Genomic DNA, 21,013 nt, shown 5'->3' on the forward strand with positions numbered 1-21,013 from the left:
AGCAGTGTTTCTACAAATCAAAGAGAAGAAAAGAGGAGGTGCTGTTGGCTATTCTTAGGATAGTAAGAGAACTGGTGGGACCCTTCAGTTTTCTTCTTTTCCATTATAGTGAGAGCTACTTCCAGGCAACATTGGGAACTGTGTGACTTTTCCCAATGGCATGGCATGGTCTTTTTCATTCAATTCAATTCAATTCAATTTTATTTGTATAGCCCAAAATCACAACAACAGTCGTCTCGATGGGCTTCGAAGTAAAACATGAAATCAAAAGGATCACGAATACAAAGAGTTCAATAGAAAAATACTAAAATTAACTAACAAACTGACTAAGCTATACTGGCATCCCTGCCCTTAGACCCCCCTTCGCGGTAAGGAAAAACTCCCAAAAAAAACGGATTCCGGAAAAAACGAAGAAACCTCAGGGGTGCCCACATGAAGGAGGGATCCTCCCCCAGGACGGACAGGCGATTTACCAGAAATCTTAGAGAAGAATTAACTTATCTAAATCTACAACTACATACATAAAAGTCCAGCAGACGAGCTTCATCCAGCCGTGGTTGTGGGGACAGTCAAAGGCGCGAGTCGAGCCGGAGACAGGAACCACAGCCAGGTGTAGGAGCAGGAGCAGAGGCGAGGTACTCGGTCAGGTACAGAGCAGAGACGAGCCAGAGATGAGCCGGAGACAGGATCCACATCCAGGTGTAGGAACAGGAGCAGAGACGAGGTACTCGGTCAGGTACAGAGCAGAGACGAGCCAGAGATGAGCCAGAGGCAGGATCCACAGCCAGGTGTAGGAGCGGGAGCAAAGGCGAGGTAAACGGTCAGGAACTGGAGCACGGATGAGCCAACTGGAGTCTGGAAGCACTCCCACTCCCCAGGAGGGGAGAGGAAAAGAGGGACAATACATGAATCGCACTGCACCAAACAGAGGCATGGAGAACTAAATGATAAATTATGATCAAGAATAGAGGAGAGGAAGGGTAGAAGTAGAAGAGAAAAGAGGACAGAACCCCAGTGCACCATAGTTACCCCAGCTTCAACTTCTAGCAGCCTTTTAAAAGAAATAGTTATTATTAAGTTTAATTTAAACAAATTAACATTAAGTTAAATAATCTCTGAATACTAACTAGTCTGACAATAAGCCTGTCCAAAGAGGAATGTTTTCAGTCTAGCTTTGAATGTAGAAACTGAGTCGGCCTCTCTTACATGAGCTGGGAGTTTATTCCATAAGACAGGGGCTTGGTGGCTAAACGCTCTACCTCCAACCGTACTTTTACTAATTCTAGGAACCACAAGCAGTCCTGCATTTTGCGAGCGAAGTGTTCTCATTGGATGGTAAGGGACTATGAGGTCCTTAATATAGGACGGGGCCATTCCATGTAAGGCCTTATAGGTTAACAGGAGGATCTTGAACTTGATTCTGGAATCAACTGGGAGCCAAAGGAGCGAAACTAACACAGGAGGGATGTGATCTCTTCTGCTAGTTCCAGCTAACAATGTAGCTGCTGCGTTCTGAACAAGCTGGAGACTTCTTAAGGAACTCTTAGGACACGCTGCTAACAAGGAGTTACAGTAATCCTGCCTCGACGTAACAAATGCATGGATGAGTTTTTCAGCATCACTCTTAGAAAGTATATTTCTGATCTTAGCAATATTCCGCAGGTGAAAAAAGGCAGTTCTGCACGCCTGAGATATGTGAGCCTTAAATGATAAATCCTGGTCAAGTAAAACCCCAAGGTTTCTAACTGTGGAATTGGGGGCTATACTTATGCCATCCAGGGAGACTATCTGAGCAGACAGGGTATCTCTGAGGTTTTTAGGACCATCCTTTGATTCTCTACTGCATTTGTCATGTGTGAAACCAAACCAAATGAAGGTATATCAACTAAGTCCATGGGATCATCCAGTGTAAAAGTAAACCCACATCACCTATTGCCTTACTCATTGCATGTTTTTGAGTTTTTTGGATGAGGACAGACTATGAGAATTGGTGGCGGTGAAAAAGTACAGCCTTCACCAGGATCAATGAATGAAGGATCTGATTTGCCTTGTAGCATAGACCAGGTCCACTGGATTTTGGCCCATAGAGTTGTCGTAGATAGGTGTGGTTGCATCTTAAACAGAGGGCAGGTGTGTCTTGAATTCCCTTGAGCCATGCGCAGCCACCTTAAGGGACAGCATATGAATGGAGTGGGAGGAAAATTTAAATTTATCATGAAGTATTTGTAAGCTAATGTAAGTTACACTCACTTATGATGAATGGGTGATGCTATCGAACAGCATCCTTACGCCACACTGATGTGAGTACTGGCTCCTTATTGACTGTGCACAAGTGGTTATGTACGGGGTGTGCACGTGATATGTAAGTGTCCATAGGACACTGTAAAATATCCGCACAAACTACGCTCTGATTTTCTAATTTCCTCATTTCCAGCAGTCAGGCTGCACGCGCAAAGTGTGCAACAGGTGTGCATTTATCACTTGAACAGCACTACTTACAGCATGATTGAATGACTGAAATATTTCACACTAGTTGGTTTTAAGGCATAAGTGTGCGTGTGAACACTATCTGTTTTGTGTACATGTCGACATGTGGACATTTTTGCAGCTAACAGGTGTGTTTATAACATTTGAGTGTGTGTGTGGACAGGCCACGCCCTTTTTGGACTACATTTGAACCTTACCGTAATGATAAGCAACCAGTAAACTTGTTGCTTTATGATGCTTCATGGTCTTATCCCCCCTCCCCTCGTATTATCACCCTCCTACCCCCCTCTCTCTAAAGTCCCTCTCTCTTCTTCCCCTCTTTCCTTTTCCGTCCGGTCCAACAGCCAAGATTTTCAAACATGGTTGCAATTAATAAAGTTTGGCCTCAATTACAAAAGGGGTTTATTCAGACAGACCTCTGGTTTGTATGAAGATTAATAACCCATCTTGTTAAAGTAAAATATGTCCAACACAAGAGGCCCTAAGCTCTCATCTGCCTGCCCAGCTGTTGGACAGGACAAGTTAAAAAAAAAAACAGCACTTACAGGCTCCTTGTGCAGTGTGCAAGGCATGGATGTGGTTGAAAAATTAAAAACCCATATGAAGTGCCTGCATCCCACCTACTTCACCCTTACTTACTTGCGTGTTAAGTGATTGCTACGACCTGTTGCTCGCAGCATTCCCGTAGCAAAAATGTGAATAAACATTTTTGCTCTGCAGGCTCACCAAGCGGTCTACAACCTTGATATTTTGTGCAGGCCACCGGTGTGTCCTTCTCCACTGAAAAAAGTGTTTTTAGTGATTTTAACATGTTGTAGCATTTTTGATGTAGCACATATATAAAAGAATTAAAGATTAAAACTGCATTTCTGATTATTTCTTTATTTAAATCCTGGTGAATTAGGTGTACCTTTTTGTTTTCCTCGTCTGAGCTGGAATCTGTCTCAAAACTGTGCGGCTGGATAGCTCCAAAATTGCATGCCATTTTTGTTTCACCACTAATGTTAGTTTGGGGTTTTGAGGGCCTTAAGGTTAACGGGAGAGAGTGTAAACTAAGGGATTATAAGATATCAGCAAAGGCTTACTTCGGTGCCAACATTCTGGCCCAGAACTCAGAGGCCAGTTTCTGCTGCTCTGCATAAACATTGTCCCAGAAAATGACAGGTTTTTTTATTATTGGCTAAAAACTCTAAAATTATAATCTAAAAAAGTTATATTTGAAAAGTGACTTCACAAATCTGATGTAAGATCACAAAACAAACCGGTGAAGCTAATGTTTTTTCTGGCTCTGATCATTTTCCCTTTTTTTTCACAGGTTTTGTGAATCTCCTTGCAGTGATCCTGAGTTTCCGGGTGCACGTGGTCGGGGAAAACGGATGCGGATGGCCATGGTCGAGCACCCCTTCATAGAACCATCGGGTGGTAAAGTCCGAGGATTCTCTCACCACCGGAGCCGTGGGGGCAGTGTGGCAGGAACAAGTGCACCTATCCACAGCAAGGGAAGGAGGGGCAGCCTGAACCTCATAAACAATTGCAAAGCTCCTTCTTCTTTTTTCACTGTGGATGAGGTGAAAGCGACCAATAGCACCTCCTCTGGGAAGCGAAAGAACAAACCACCAGCTGACTTAGACTTGAGTTTGGTTTCCACAGAAGATGTAAAAAATGGGAACGGGAAGAGGATACGAGCTAAATCTCGGAGTGCTCCATCTACACCACAAGGCAAATCTGATCCTTCATTCATGGATCCCGGTGAAGGCTGTACTTCTTCACCGCCGCCAATTCTCATTGACTGTCCACATCCAAACTGCACTAAACGCTATAAGCACATTAATGGCCTGCGCTACCACCAGACACATGCACACCTGGAGGCTGAGGAGCAGAGGAAGCCTGAGCTAGACCCCATGAAGGACGGAGACAGTGAAGACCGACTATCAGACTGTGATGATGCCATCAACAACATAACCTATGACCTCTCAGAAACAAACAGCACTAATACCAACAACTCCTCAAAGAAATCTGCTCCTCTCTACAAGGTGACCACTGTTGGACCTCCTAAAAACAGGAGGCTACTCCTCAGCACTGATCACAGCCCCTCAGTCAACTCCAAAACCAGAAGAACCTCACTACTCAAAGACGGCCTGATCGATGACCTGAGCAATCTACCTATTATCTCCAATATGACTGTAGTTTTGGAGAACTGCATGGTTTCAGATAGGACCTCCTCAGTAGAAATGCCCAAGCTTGAAGCAGAGGGACTGATAGAAAAGAAGGGAGGTGCAGGTGATAAGGGCAAAAAGGCCAATGGGAAAGTAGAGAAGTTGTCCAAGACAAGAACCAACCGGCCAATCGCCCCTGCACCTGCTCCTCCAAAACTAATTGCCATTCCTAACACAACATTTTCAACCAGCACAGCAGATGTAGTCAGCCAACAACAGCCATCTCCTATGGCAGCTGCAGGTTTAACCAATAAAAATGTTGCCCTGAAACCCATCAAACCAAAGCTGAGTGTTGTTGTGGAGCCAAGCCCCCTTAAAATCTCTATGGTTACCTGCAGTAAGGAAACCAGGAAAAAAGAAAAACGACGGCTTAAGGATAAACACAATAAAGATGTATCAACAAGGACAGCTAATGGTGAAAGCCCTGGAATCCACATGGAAGACGGTGGATCTAAAATTGGTGCAAAGGAAATTCCTGGAAGCCTTCTAAAAGAGCACCTCAGCAAACAGGATGTGATGAATGGACTTACAGAGAGCCAGGAAAGTCGGATGGCCAGCATCCGTGCTGAGGCTGACAAAGTCTACACTTTCACAGACAATGCCCCAAGTCCCTCCATTGGCAGTTCATCACGACTTGAGGCGGGTGGTGGTTGCTTGGCGACAGGAGACAACGGCAGTAAGAACAACAGTCCCGCTTACTCTGACATCTCGGATGCAGGGGAAGATGGGGGATCCTCTGATGGGCCCAGATCAAAATCGGGTTCCTCTGCTTCTTCCGAGGTGAGCTCCAACAGTAACCATGGCAACTGTGGTAAAACCCCTCCCACAACATGTGCACAGCCAGCAAAAGAGCCCCAGTCCCCATTTTACCACAACTACGAGCCCTACTACCTTCAAGGGTTCATGCCACCTGAAAGGCAGAACAGCAGCTTCCACAAAAACTCTGCCAATGACTGCAAAGGGAAAGAGAGAAAAGAAGAGACAAAGGAAGAAAACACGAATACATCCTATGAGTTCTCAGATTCTAAGAAAGTTGATGGGCTGACCCAGTCTCAGCTCCAGCTGGCCATGAATCACACCCAGACAGCCTTGGCTCAGTCTTTGTATTATGGGCAGTACTCCAGAGGACTGTACATGGACCAGAAACTGTTGATGGCCTCTAAATGCTGTGACCAAACATCCTCGGCCAAGCAGAGAGGACTGGGTATGAGAGACTCTGAGGATGGTAAACACTCTGCTAGTGGACCCATGCTAGGTAAAGGTCCAGACGGTGCTAAAGGCTGTTGTGCCAAATCTGTCCTATCCTACGTGGAGATGAGTGAGAGAGGAGAGAGGGGGCACAGTCTGGGCATAAAGACTGTGCACAGCGGCATGGTGGACCAGCACCAAGTCGCAATGAAAGACTGTGATGACATCAAGTCACCCTCCTCTTCCTCTTCTTCTTCACTCCTCAACCCAAACAGTCAAACAGATCTGGACTCAAATGTTCCCTTTTCCAGTGTAAGTTTTTCCCTCTGTTTGTAACCCGCCGCCGCTGCTGATGGTGTTGTTGGTGTGCTTTAATAACTGCTGTTGAGGGTCACGACGAGATTAACCACACATTGTGTATATCTAAACCAATAGGTGCTAACTACAAAGACCATGTGGCTTCTTTGGTACCGTAGCTCCACTCTGACATAGTTCTTCAATCTTTCTGAGAATCAAATGCAACCTTTTTTGGCGTTTAGAGTGAGATTTCATGGAGGAAATATGTAATTCTATTTTACCTGTAGAAGAACTACACATAGTATGATATGAGTCTCTTCTTCAGCTTGTACAGATTTTTACCCCTATCACCTCACAGTGCGGCCAACAAATAACTTGAGCCATGCTGGGTAGTCAACAAAGGCCGTATAAATAGAATGCAAGTATTTTTTTTCCTCCAAATTGCTCTAAACTCTGCACTTGATCTTATGTGAGGCTTTTCCTGGTTGGTGTCATTCAGAAGGAAGCCTCCCATCTCACTGCTGAATGGCCGTCTGCTGTTAATTCATCCTTCATTAACATGTCACGCAGAGCCAGCGATAGATGGTCTGTCTAAGGCTCTGTTCACCCCAGTACTCAGTGTTTCCTCTATAGTCATTCAGCAGAGGTGGGCCACTGCTGCAACAAAATCTCTACCCTGCAAAAACTCAAAATGAATGTAGACGTCAAAGTCCTAAATTAGCTTTCTCTGATCAAAAAGCACTAAAGAGACAAAATCAACAATTTTTCCTGATGATATGAGAGGGTCTTTCCATTAACCCTAAGCAAGACCAAGACGTGGACCAAAGTTGAACCAACTCCAAAATGACTTCCACCCACCACTGTTAACAGTATGTTATAGGGGAAACACTGCAACTTGCACCAACTCTTGTCCCCATCAATATAGCCCTCAGACAGACCTGCCTGGCTCACAGCCCACCTCACTCACAGCAAATACTCAGAGCTACAGAGTCACCACGGCGATGAGGAGGGTCAAGCAGACAGTGGGGATGAGTGGGGAGCTGCCCTGGAGCCTGCCGGGGCCAAGATGACCCCAGGGAGAAGAAGAGGAGAGAGACGAAGTGTGCCCAAAGACCCAAAACAAGCCAGAGTTCTTGGATGCCATGATTTCCGACTCAACATGGATAAGGAGGATACCAACAGGCTGGACGAGCTTGAAGATCAGTGTCAGGAAGCAATAGGGGAACCGTCCGAGGAATCACAAACTGCAAGGACAGCCGTTTCTCCTCTTTTGACTCTTCAGCAGCCCTACATCAAGTACCAGCAGTCCTCCTACCTTCCCTACCTAGGAGTGTGTGAAAGTGGGGGGGCCTCCTACCAAAGGGTTTCCTCAACCCTGATCCAGAGTTACCCAGGTAGGAGTTTGGTAAAGATTTTGGATTCAATGTTAAGGACTAGGAAATTGCTTTAAATTTTGATACCCAATAACTTGAACTTGTTTAATCCTTTAACACCAGAGATGTCACCAGTGACACCTAAATAACACACGCTCTATGACATAGTGTCAATCTTTGACCGTTAACGTGATTAACGTGAATCAGCTGTTTTTGACGCAGAGTCTCTGCATCAGAAACAGCTGATTCTCGATAATTGCATTATCACCTCACAACTGTACAGTGTTGAATATCAGCGCAAGACTGCTTTTCTTTAGAATCATTGGACTTACGTTAATTTTGTCAGCGGTTAAAGAGTTACAGTAGTCGAAAGAATGTCAACACAAGAGCTAAAGCGCTGTTGTAAAAGGGCCAAACAGTAATTTTGACATTTATTGTGTAATTTAATTTGTAGTGTGTATATTAAAGTATAGTTTGTGTTTTATTCACTGGCCACCAGCGAGAAAAGTGAGTGCAAATACAAGTCCACCATGTGAAGTACATGTATCAAATTCTAGTCCTCCAGAGCCAATACCCTAATTTTTTTTTGCCAAACGTACTGTTGATTAGCTGGATCTGTTGATTTCAAATTCTGATGGGAAGCAAGTAGAAAACAAAACAGACCCTGAAGACCATGATTGGGCATATCTAATGTAAAGCTAGAATCTTAGAAGGCAATGACAGTTCCAGAGTAAAAATAATATACAATAAAACACACGATTTATATAAAGTCATCACTTTTCATCATACTCAAGGCATAACACGAGTTTTGATTAAACTCTCTACCAAAGTTGATCTCAAATTTACCTGGAGCTAATCTAAATGCATACCTGTATTGCTGGATGGTCATTAGATTTTTGTTTTGTGTCTGAAATCACTCACACTTTCTGGTTCACTGGAACAAAATCTAGAAACAGTTTGAGACTGACTACTTTGAAAACAATGATTAACTTTACTGCAAGACCAAGTGAGACTCTACAATTTACAAAACAAAAATGAAAATCCAAAAACCACTGAGACGCTTTGGAAATCCATCTCAAAAGACTGTAGCAGTTTGGGCCCCATCTATAGAACTCATTTATCTCTTGGTTAAGATTGGGAAACCGAGTTCTGTACCAAGTACCAAGTTCTGCCACCACCTACACAAGCAGGAAGGAACACCAGGCCAAAATCTCCTGCATCCCTGGGTCTCACTCATCCCAACACATGGAAACCAATTTAGAATAATAAAAGATAAAAAAAACTAAAAGGATTCATTGTAATGTAGCATAAAGTTTGTGTTTGGGGGTATGATAATGAAAACCTCTCAGGTTTAGACAAACTTAACCAGAAGCTACTTTATTTAAAACCTCACATGAGATGCTTGTAAAGCTGTAGACCCCACTTCCCACCCTCCAAAAAAACAACTTATACTGTCATACACCTCCCCCTAGTCCCTACATTGGTAGTGGAGCTGAAATTGTACCATTGTCCTGGTACACATCTGGCGCACCAAGGTTTCAATAAAGCCCAGGCATAATGAGAAAACTGCAATCATGCTAGCAAACTCCCATCTGCGTTGTAGAGACAAATCCCACTCCTCCCTCCCAATCTGGATGAACATCTGAGATAAAAATACCCAGTGCCCCCATCAGCCCTGAAAGATAGCCCCACCACAACCTTAAATACATTAGAATTAAGAAGCAAATACCCAGCTCTGGGTGCTCTCCAGATTAGTTTCTTTGTTTGAAGCCCCCCAGGGGTGTCACTCTCCAGTTCTCAAGGTGCAGTGTACTGCTTCTTTTATTCCTTGCCTTACCTGATGCTGTTTACCTGGGAAAAAGAAAATGTTGATGGCCCTTCAGTTAGATATCAGTGACATTTATCAGAGTAGTCCACCTGAATCTGTCACAGCACATGCAGAGGCTGACTGTGTTCAACGGCAATAACTGGTTGTGGTTTTCTTATTTCGCATACCGTCGCCCTGAAATGTAGATTTACCCATGATCACACTGACAAAGAGAGAACTGAACTGGTTTTTACTTATGGCTGAGTCACAACTGCGTTTATGGGTGGAATCGGGCTGTCTGCTGGTGAAAAATGGACAAACTTGAACAAGGAACGCAGGTGACCCACACAAAATATTAAGATTATAGGCTTCTTGGTGAGCCTGTTGAGCAAAAAATTTCAATGCACATTTTTTTTCAAAGTGCTTGCTGTGAACGACAGGCCATAGAGAACACTTAAACAACACGTGAGGGTAAGTTGGAGTGCATCTTACTTTAGCATCACAAATACTTCACAATACACTTACCACATGCTCAACAATGGTGCGTTCCATTTTCATAGTGTCCCAGGAGGTCTCTGTAAGAACCTCAAGGGAACTGCGAGATACACCAGTACTCCCTTTAAGATGCAGTCGCTTTTCTATGCAACCCTCCACGGACCAGGACAACCCAAACCCTGCAGCCCCTATACAGGTCAACCCCTGTGGAGGAGCATGTGACAAAGGCTTTAGGTCTATCCAGCAAGATTAATGAGGTTTACATGAAAAAAACGTATGCAATGATTTATGACTCAATGAATTTAATTAACAAAAGAAGCATGTACAAAGGCTAATAAAATATCTACTCACTCAGCTGTTGTAAAAGAATCAGGATAGGATTCAGAGTTTTCCCAACTCTTGGTACTATACTTTCTGAGTGTTTGATGTCTGAAGACCCAGACAGTTGATTATTGTGAGATCCTAAAGGTAGGTCAAGCAGTACTGAGCACGATGTACCAAAAGGCACTTTCAGACGCAGTGCACATGCTGTGGTGAAACCATGACGGTCAGGATTGTAGGGGTTTCTCCAGTAATGAACTGCGAGGCCAGGGTTTTTTTGGAAAAGAATCAGGCCAACCTTTAAAGTGTTTGACAGCTCTGATTTAGATAAAACACTGATGACCACAGTAGAGGGTGTTTCTGAGCACAAGCAATGGAAAGTTGAGTTTTGTTTTATCTCCACCAGGTTTCCACTATCCTCTGTATGGTAAGACAGCAGGCAGGGAGGAGTCAGAGTTGACTCCACCCACCAAAGGAGCGAGCAGCAAGCAGATCAGCAACTCTTCCTCTTCCTCCTCCTCGGTGGAGCCACTGCAGCAGCAGAGCCTTCAGTATCATGAAAACTCCCCCGAAGTGAGGTTCCACTCCCCTCAGTGCCACATCCATTGCATCACTGCTCTGAAATTTGTTTTCCCTCATCAGACAGATCTGAGATGTTCCACAGACAGAAAAAACACTCAGGGAGGGGCTGAAAGGAAGACAAACACCAAGGCTTTAACGTGAGCTTGTGAGAGCGATTGCTGCTGCGTCTGAAACAGATGCATGCAGCGACACAAACCAGTAGAGTAAGATGTGAAAATATTCAGACGACACAGCTCCTCAGATTTTTAGGTTTTTGAACCAGCTTCTGTTTTGGCTCTTTAGTTGGATAAAATTCTGAAGTCTGTTATCTTCACTCTTAACTCAGTTTTTATTCCTGCTTTTCCTAATAGTCTCATTAGACTTTTCATCGTTCAAAGCTGTACTACTTCATTTAATTTTAATTAAAAGTAAACAATTAACACTTTTTAATTATTATAAAAGTTTAACTGTTTGACTGGTAGAACCTCTGATCTTTGAAATTTTCCTGATAATTGAGATCCAAAATTTTCTGATTGTGTTCAGAATCATTTTTTTGGAGGCGGCCACTAGCAAAATGTTTGTAGCAAACCATTTAGCTATAAAACTAAATGCACTAAAGAGTTAGAAGAAAAGTATTCATCTGGCTGTAATGAAAAGCAGGAAATGAACACAACTGCCTGTAAGATTCCAAACAGATCATAAAAAGAAACATCTTTTGGTTTTATGCACCATCAGTGCATGTGTGGAAACACATTGCATTCAATCAAAAAATGTAAAAAAAAACACGGGTGATCTTCGTTCTAATTTTTTGTGTTTTGTTTGTTCTAGTATTTTAAAGAACCACAAAAGCAAAGAACTACAAACTAAAATGTTAAGATGAGCTGCAATTATAAGGTTTTTGAAAAATAAGTTTTAATTGTGGTGAAGAAATCAAGCATTTATGCTTGAAACAGCCTTTAGAAATACAACAGTGTAAACTTCTGTGTGTGTCCATGCGTGCGTGCGTGTGTGTGTTTGTGTGTGTACAGCCTGGTGAGAGGGGTTCCCCCGAGGCAGAGAGGGAGACGGCTGCGGAGAGGAACCAGGTGTTGTTTAGTCGGCACCTCCACTCGCACCATCACAATCACCTGGGTCTGAGCTACAACCTGATGTCAGGACCGTACCACATCTACCAAGGTACAGACCCTCAAACCCCTAAGACCCTTAAGCCTAAAATAGCATTTCTGAGTATTTCTTTATTCTTATCACTGTGAATCTGTAGCAGATGAAAAAATGATGTGTAAAAAAGCCTGTAGGTGTGACATAAAACCCACTACTGCAAACCACAAGCTCCCTTCTTCGCGCCATTCTGATGCATCCACTGACAGACAAAATAGATCCATGAACATCTTGGTTTTCCTCCTCCTAGCTGGAATCGGCTGTACGGTGGGATAGCTCCAATATTGCTTGCAAATATGTCACACCCCCAACTTTATATTACAGGTGCAACAGGTGCGAACTGGTGGGAGAGAGCGTAAACAGATGGATGATGGGAACTGGGGTGGGCTTACTCCTTGCCAACAGTCCCACCCACAACTCAGAAGTGAATTTCTAATGAAGCATTACCGCTCTTCAGAAATTATGTCCTTGAAAACGATACAGGTTTGTTAAATTTCGGCAAAAAACAGCATAATCATAATTAAAAGACCTCTGGGAACACCTTTATCATAGATAACGAGTGTGTGGGACCTTAAAGAGTTTCATCGCTAGTGAGGCACCAAGTTAATTGCGTTACAGTTGTAAAAACTTGAGAATCTTTTTCGCAATTCAATTGGCATCTGGTAAAATGACTAATGTTTCCATCACAAAGCACTGCTTTATACAACCGCACACGTGATTAACACAACACACACACATTGAATTCTAACATCTATATTTGAGAAAAACAGAATATTTTAGAGTGGAATCTGTCATTTGTTTATTTCAAACCAATGTTAGGGCTGTACTATGGTCCCAAATCCCTGCTGGGACCTTTCTGTGTGGGGTTTGCATGTTCTCCTCGTGCTTGCAGGGTTTTTTTTCTTAGGCACTCTGTCTTTCTCTCAGTCCAAAACACCAAAAACTGGCTTAAGACTTTGTTATTTGGTGATTCTAAATCGTCCCTGAAGTCCTAATGTGAGTGTTTTGTTGTCTGTCTCTTTGTGGCCCTGTGATAGACTGGCAAACTGTCCAGTGTCCCACCTCAACTCTCCAGTAGTTGGGTTGGCTCCAGCATCTGTGTGACCCTAAACAGGTATAAAGCTGGTTTAGAAAATAGTTGGATAGAAAAATATGTTAAAACCATTTCAATCCTATACTGTTTGCAATGATCCTCCTTCAAATAAAAGCTCTGTTACTTTCGTTGTCGTTGTTACTTTTGTTAGAAAAGTTCTAGGTCTCTTGGAAGAATGTTGTACTGCATATTTACTCTCCTGGACATTTACACAGAGAAAAATTAGCCACATAATTCAGTGCTGGTTAGAGGATTAGCAAGAGATGTTAGTTTTGTTCTTTCTGCTTAGATATCTTTAACTGGTTTTAGTCCATTTAGTGCAATAGTGTGCCCAAAAAACAGCATTTGGAACTTTGACCAATCAGGGACTCTGATTTGGTAGTGATGTACGAATGGCGTCCCTTTCAATTCACGGAAGCCAACCGTTTGAAAATTGATCATGCAGGTGAAATTAATAATTGAATCGGTTAGTTCAAAAGGGGCCCCAAGTCCATAATTTTTCAAAATAGAGAAATTGTATGTTCTATGGTCTTCAAGGGAAAAGCCATCTGATTATGTGCAAAAAAGTCCCAAGTCCGTTGTAATGTATTGACTATGCTTGACATTTAAAATGCATTAAGTGCAAAATTCCTGGACTTGGGCCTCTCTTGCATGGGTTTAGCTTTATCCCATTGAAGGCAGCACTAGTTATCCAATATGGCAGCGCCCCTGTTTAATTCAAGAAACTCCAGAGACTTTAGTTTGCTAGTCCTCTGAAATGATAAAAGTGAGGTGCTTCATATTTTAACATTTGTAAGCTATGAACTGGTGCTAAATCTGGGTAAAGTATTAATCATTTGGTGTAGCCTCCCTTTAAGCTATGCAAATAAAATCACTTCCTGGAAAAACAAACCTCTTGTACTTGGGCCCCTATTGAACTAACCGATTCAATTGTGGTTTGTGCTCAACCAGAATTCTACGGCAATAAGTCTTTCATTTATTGGAATAAAGCTGTGACAGAAAAAGCCTGGAGCAAGATTTGGGAGATTTGCACCATTTTGACATTTCGCATCAAGCCTCTTCCAACTGTAGATAAGGAACATGCACTAATAAACAGTAGAAAACAAAGAAGCAAATAAAAAAAGCCCTTTCCTACTTGTCCAGTGTGAACACAGTAGGATATACTTTCATATCATGCCTGGTGTGTCCATAGCTTAAGAATGTAATCCATCATTTTTCTTTCATTATGTGCAAGGACAGTGTAAAAATATGTGTGCCCATAACATCAGTGTGCTGATTGGTTGACCATGATATTGTCACAAATGACTGAAATGAGCCAGAATTAGGCAGCTGCTCTGCTCTGTCTCTCTGTAATTGTTTTTTGGGGAGCCTCATCTCCACAGTGGGTGAAAATGCATTTTTATGTCAAACATTTCACTATAAGGAGTGTTGGCAAATAATCAGGAGTTTGTCTCTGGTCCAACTTTGTTGTGGAGGATTTTAATGCAGAATTGTCTGTTCCTGTGATGTTTTTTTGATGTTGTCGGTTCTGTGTTTCAGGTCTGAGCTCCAGGCCGCTGGTCTCTGGTCAGCAGGTATCAGGACACTCCTCAACAGGTGCGTCTGAAACACTGCAGGTATGCGTTCCACTTTAAGACAAGGCAGCTCGTCTTTGTATTTTTAAATGGAAAATAAACTTGGTTCTGCACTGCCTTTGAAGTGAGGGCGGCTATCGTCCTCCAGGGGAGATAGAAAGACCGATACGCAATATCTAGCATTTGCACTGAAATGAAAGGTGTTACTATCAGAGAATCAGCATTCATCATTTCATCTTATGCCATTTCATGTTGTCCAAATTTGAGATTTTCTCCTCTGCCTGTGTTCTCGCTGCAGCGTTGACACTGAAAAATGTTTTTACAAATCCTTCTCCATATCTACCTTATTATATTCAGCCATCATATTTTTCTAATGTCATGCAACATTATGATAAGAACATTAAAATTAAAATCAAAGAATCCTCAAAAGACCTTCTTTCCTGAACTTTTTTTACACTGATGCAAACAGAATTTCTGTAAAAAAACAAAACAGGAGATGAAAGCCAGACTTTTTTTGAAACATTCCCAGTTTAACTTTAATGAGAAGGAAGGAAAACAAGAATCCCCCCCCCCCCCCCCCCAGTGTTGAAATGGGTCTAATTCAAAAAGTTTAACTGCTTTTTCACTCCTTTCACAGATTCTGTCCCCAGCTGTTTGCGCTTTTGCATTTCACAGAAAAAATGATCACAAATATTCTTTCATGTAATGAAAAGTGAGATGAAAAACTGTCTGCATAAAGCCGTCTGCTGAGTCGAAACTGTTGGGACTCGTGGGAAAAGCAGCTTTTTTATGTTTGACTGAGAAAAACTGCAGCTCAAAGTGTCTTCCAGATGATCATCAGCAACTCTGCCAGATCTCCTCATTTCCTGCATCACCACTTAGTTTAAACATGTGAAATAATGCAGAGCGAACCTGCCGGGCACTTCACAGCGTCTTATGAAGTGCAAACACTTCACGTTTCTGCGGATCGAAGTGTCAAACAGAGGAAATTAACTCAAGTAATGGAGACTGTACAGACTGAGCCTTCAACATCACTAATGAAAGGTCTGCTGTAAGAGCTGTAAAATCATTACCTCATTAATGTACAAGAGCGGCAACCTGTCATCCTGTTCATTTAAATGCAGCGTCTATGATTCCCTTTATGGCTGCAGAGTAGATTTCAACCAAAACAACAACGTTAAACAGATGCTTTACAGTAATTCAACCAAACATTTAGCATCATTCAACACCATTTAGTTTTCCTGAACGTTTCTTTTCAAGATTCCTGGAGTAGCCTTCAGTTTGGCATTTTATTATGAAGTAGTTTACGACTTTTGGCTTATATTTTGGCTCATTTAACATTCTTCATCATTATTTTTGCAGCAGTTGGTAGTTGATTTATCAGCAGCTGAACTTCCATGGCACCTGTGTGCAAAACCAGAAATATCGAAATAACACAATTTTGCGATTAAACTGTTTCCATTAAATCCTAATTATGGGAATAAACACAAACCAACTCACGCGATAAGTCATTCAGAAACGCGGTGACGGACGTGAACAATACTTTGATTGACAGCAGATTCATTCAGATTTCTGCCACGGCACTAGCGCTCATCAGCATCTAACAAAGGAGACGTCGCCGTCTTCTTCAGGCCATGGAGCGGCGAGCTCCTCACACATGGGAGTGGCTACAGATGAAAGCATTTTGGGAAATGGTGGTTGGTGATTTTCCAGAGAAGCTGTGGATCCAACAATTCCACATGACACGCTCAACTTTTGATGATCTGTGTGACGCTGTGAGACGTCTTGTGGCGCCTGCTGTGCAGTGCTCCCGGTTCATGGTCACGTGACTCATTTAATTTGAGAAAGTGTTTCCATTGCAGTTTTGTCAAATATGTCAATTTGGAGACGCCTCAAAAACCACCTCCTACAAGCGCAAAAACTTTTTTCTTTTCTTAAATACGAGTATTTTCTAAATCGGCGTGTTTCCATTAGGCAATTTATCACAAATCCAGTTTTTGCGCGATTTCATAGTCAATGGAAACACAGCTATTTGCTTCATATCCTGCTGAAGCTCCTGCTGTTTTAGTCTATGTTGTAACATTTTCTTTCAAATTTGTGGCAGGTATTTTACAAGTTCCTGCACTTGATATAGTTTTTTTCTTATCAAAGAATAGGCTATGCAATGTGTAACTCTTAAGGTTTCAGCATCAAGTGCTTTTTCTGGCCAAATATTTGGCTTTTTATGCAGATATTCAATACATTCAGAACTTTGTGATCAAGCATAGTTTCACTGTTTTTAAACAGACTTCCTGTATTGCAGCTTATTTGATGAAAATGTGTTACAAATCCAAACTTTTCTTCAGACACGTCCACAGAGAGAGCTGCGGTTTCAGCAACCTTTGGCAAAGATTTAACCTTTTTTGAAACACTCCAACATATTATAGCCTTTAAGTAAACATATATAGGATTGTCGTCATTACTTTTCTTTATTTAGCTAATTTTTACTTCTTAAATTGACGGCGCTTACTACACTAACAGTTAACTCTCCTTACAGTTTGGGTCAAAGCTGAACTTTTGGGCCACGGTTTTGTTTTCGGTTCAATGTATGATTTGTGTAAAACAAAACAACAAAAATCAGAAAATACTTTTTTAAATTTGCTAATAAATAAGAATGCCAGAAAACCTATGTGGCTCGCACTAAGCCTGGTGTCATACTAAAACAATTATTGAAGGTGTCATTTAATGTAGCACAACACACCTGTTTGACATTTTCAACATAAAAAAAAAAATTCAAACACAGATGCAACGATTCGGTTCCATGGTGTAACCAAAAACTGACATCACTACTGTTTAACTACTGGAATAAGGTTCAGTGTACCACAAGAACAGGTAGACGGCTGGTTCCACGTGCAGCAGGTTTATTAGCTCAGCTTAAAGTCCACAAAGCTAAATCAGGGTCAGGCAGGCATGAGAGCATCACAGAGTCAGGATCCAGGCGAGTTTCAGGGCAGGCGGCAGGCAAACAGTCAGGAAACAGAAGATCAGATCCAGATACAATGCTCAATAATGAAGGCAGAGTGGCACAAACAATACTCAGTGAGGCTCAGTGCAGAGCTTAAGCAGGCTGTGATTGATTTGTTAAATGAGAGTCAGGTGTGCAGCACTCAGAAACTGGACGCTTGGGGTGCTGGGAGATGAAGTGCATTCAGCACTCTGGAGACTGATCCCGCCGGTGACCAGAGGGGGAGACAGAGCTCTGACACAGTAGAAGTGAATCTTTAGCATCGTGAGGTTTAGTTTTCTTATATTCTGGAATAATTGCTTGACAATTTCTCTCTGCAGACAGTGAAGTGAAGAAGTAGGGCCACGTGACCACGTCTCAGATGAGAAACTGCAGATCCGTCAGACGTCGACTCCGTGGTGTTTGCATAAGCTTTGCCTCACTGACGGGCAGACAAGAAAAAGTAAAAGCTCCCGTGTAGACAGCCACCAGTTTTTGAAGACAACTCACATGAGCGGAGGAGGCGGCGAGGGGGCAGAGGGCAGAACCTGGACCTTTCTGGAGGAGGATTTCTGTAAAAGTCCACAGACGCTGACGTCTGAATCAACGCTGTGCAATCAGCCTGACTGCAGCTGCTGTGTTCAACTTTACAAATGCACATTTACAACGAGATGTATTATAATGGTGAGATGACTGAATGTACTGATGATGACTGACACTGTCTCAAAAGTGTGGATCCTTTTTAAACTCCTGTTTGAACAAAACCAGATATGAAAGCTCAAAAGTATATAATTATCCCTCTTGTTCTCTTTGCTGAAGTCGTCCTCCTTCCATAGTGCTGAAGCTACATTTGTATTACTAACCTGTACTTGAGTGTAACCATGTTGATTGTATCGTCTTTATGTGAGAGTAAACCTTCACATCGACAGCGCCACCTAAGGTTCCAGTGGTGTAAATATTCTGTACAGATTAATAGCAGAGCACTGAAATGCTTTATTGTACATAACATTGATCTCCATCAGCCATGCAGGGGGGCAGAGGGACGGGCAGAGCAGATGACATGAGTTTTGTTGGTCGGGGAACAACAGCAGATCTTTCTGAAGCCTTTGTTTGGCAGGAAACCACGTGAGGACTTTGCTGTAACTCTGATCCGCACAAAAACTGCCATTTATTTGGAAAAATGCATTTCAAAAGCCTCACGTTTTCCTCAGCTACTGACTTAAGATCGGAATTAAGAATTTTCAAGTGTTTTCAGTGAATTTTACAAAGGACGGACACCTTTTTATCGAAGCATTTTGTTTGTTAAAATCCAGCTCACTGACGATAAATCTGATAAATTTACTGTCAAACTCATCAAAGCAGTAAATATGTGGTCTTAGCCTGTGAGGCGGAATTCCGACGCTTTGGTTTCTGGTGTCACAACCCTGCTGCTGCTGTCTGTACACTAATCCTGTGGGTTTTTAGACAAATTACTTCACAGAACCTTGATGGATTTAGTATAAAATAATCAACATCAAGATTTTAAAAAATAGATTTCAGCATCTGAATTTATGTGTTAATGTAAGACACCTCCACACACTCACTTGAGTGTTCATTTTGGCCTTTGCAACACTCAGCAGTCATGCTGCTTCTTCTCCAAATCCCAGTGGCAGGCTAAGAAAACGCCGAATATGAAAGTGGCGTGAAGAAGCTGGAGTTTCACTGATGCTGTGTGAGGGTTTCCTGACCTCTCCTGAATGCGTCATAGATGCTGGTTTGACTGGACCCCCAGAGTCCCTCCTCCCTCCCAAGTTTCTTCAAATGAACTAGCTCAGTGCAGACTCAGCATCAGGTTTGACCTCTGAGGTGACCCCTTCCTTAAAACTGGGATTCACACTACAATTTTCAATAAGAAGGCTGAAGCGTTTGTCACCGAAATGCATTTTTTACTTGTTTTACAGCGAAGAATGGTGGTACTTTACAATAATTTGGAACTGGAAGTAAAAACGAGGCATCTTAATATTTAATTATGAGTCAAAAGTAACTGATGAAAGAAATATGAGCTAAAAGTTTGAACATAACATCTCAACAAATTCCAAATATTGAAAAAATAATTTGAATGAACCATATGAAAAAACATTGTCTGCAGCATTTCTAGCATCAATAAGCATTTCACAATTAGTAAAATCAACCCCTAAGAAGATATTAAAACAATGTTTGTTCTCAGAGTTTTATCCAGAAGCACATGGTACATTTTGATGAAACTTCTGGACGTCTGGAACTGCAGCAAAACAGTGGAAAGATTAAAAAAAATTCCAGTTTCTGAGAGCTGTTTAGTGGTTCAGACCTGCTTCAATCCATAAAGAATATCCAGTTTCCGTAGATCGAAAACCCAACACTGTTAAATGGACAGCAGCTGGTGTAAACATGAAAACCTGAGCCAGTCGTGTGTCTCACCCTCAGACCTGCGTCAGAACTGCCTGACCTGGTTTCATTAGCGGCTCTGCCTCTCCTCCACAGAACCTCATCTGCGTTGTATCTGTGGTCATTCTCTTACTTGAAAAGAGTGCTATAGCTCTGTTTACAAAAAGCTCTTCACTGTTCTGGGACAGTGATGTCTGAAGGCTGCTCGGTATGTTGGGTTTATCCACCAGTAAATAACAAAAAAACAAACAAACAAACAAACAAACCTGCTGTTGCTTTTTTATACTGTATATGCCTTAATTCATATGTTTGGCAATCATGATTAAAGGATCTTTATATATATTTGCTTGTGTGTGATTCTTTTTCTACCTTGAACAATCAAAACAAATAATTATTCATCAGAGGAAGATTGAGGTCTGGACTTTTACTGCAGCTCCTTGATTCTTCTCTCTGTCTGTTCAGTTATCAGTTAGCTGCTGTGCTTGGACGACGGTTCTGCTCACGACTGTCCTGTCCTTTAGTGCAAAAACTGGCCTGAACATCTTCAGTGTTCCGTTACAAAGGAGATGATCGTTTATTCACTCCACTCCACATTAACAGCACCCAAGTAAAGACGGTAAAAACCTTCAAACTCCTCTGCACCCAATCAGTGAAGATCTCATCTGGACTAACATTACGAAGGCTCAGCAGAGACAAAGCTGAGGAAGTTTGTATTACCTTCCAGGTTCTTGATCAACTCCTACAGATGCACGGTGGAGAGATAAACTCCATCACTACAACGTCCAGGACAGGAAGGCTCTTCAACAGGTCACCGAAACAGCTCAGCTCCTCTGTGGAGCAGCCGTTTAGGGAATTCATGACGCTCGGGTCACAAAGAGGGCACACAGCATCATCAAGGACGTGCCACCCACAGCACACGCTTCAGGAGTGTGAAAGGAAGAACATCTAGTTTAGGGGGTCCCAAATCCAGGATTCCTGCTGGTTTTCCAGAAACCCTGCCTTATCTGCTGCTGATTACCTGGATCAGGTGTGTTTCGCCAATAAGGAGCTTCAATGG

General features: G+C 42.3%; 1 protein-coding gene across 8 annotated transcripts in view; it reads left to right on the forward strand.

The window, feature by feature from the left end:
* Nucleotides 1–20,298, forward strand: part of znf608 (zinc finger protein 608) — an 86,960-nt gene extending 66,662 nt beyond the window's left edge. For 2 of the 8 annotated variants that reach the window (XR_002873900.1, XR_002873901.1), the window contains exons 4-9: nt 3,803–6,203; nt 7,114–7,582; nt 10,591–10,903; nt 11,774–11,921; nt 14,536–14,592; nt 17,895–20,298. Coding sequence is in view for 3 of the 8 variants with exons in the window: in XM_020706288.2 (XP_020561947.2) it covers nt 3,803–6,203; nt 7,114–7,582; nt 10,591–10,903; nt 11,774–11,882 (3,292 nt within the window). In the remaining 5 variants the exon portion in view is untranslated. Of the gene's footprint in view, nt 1–3,802; nt 6,204–7,113; nt 7,583–10,590; nt 10,904–11,773; nt 11,922–12,940; nt 13,018–14,535; nt 14,613–17,894 lie in introns of those variants that run through there. The other 6 variants (XR_002290912.2, XR_002290911.2, XM_011479675.3 and 3 more) reach the window with 6 other exon arrangements.
* Nucleotides 20,299–21,013: the final 715 nt, after the last annotated feature.

Source organism: Oryzias latipes, chromosome 9 (genome assembly GCF_002234675.1).
Source record: "Oryzias latipes chromosome 9, ASM223467v1".
In the NCBI taxonomy this organism is placed as follows: domain Eukaryota; kingdom Metazoa; phylum Chordata; class Actinopteri; order Beloniformes; family Adrianichthyidae; genus Oryzias; species Oryzias latipes.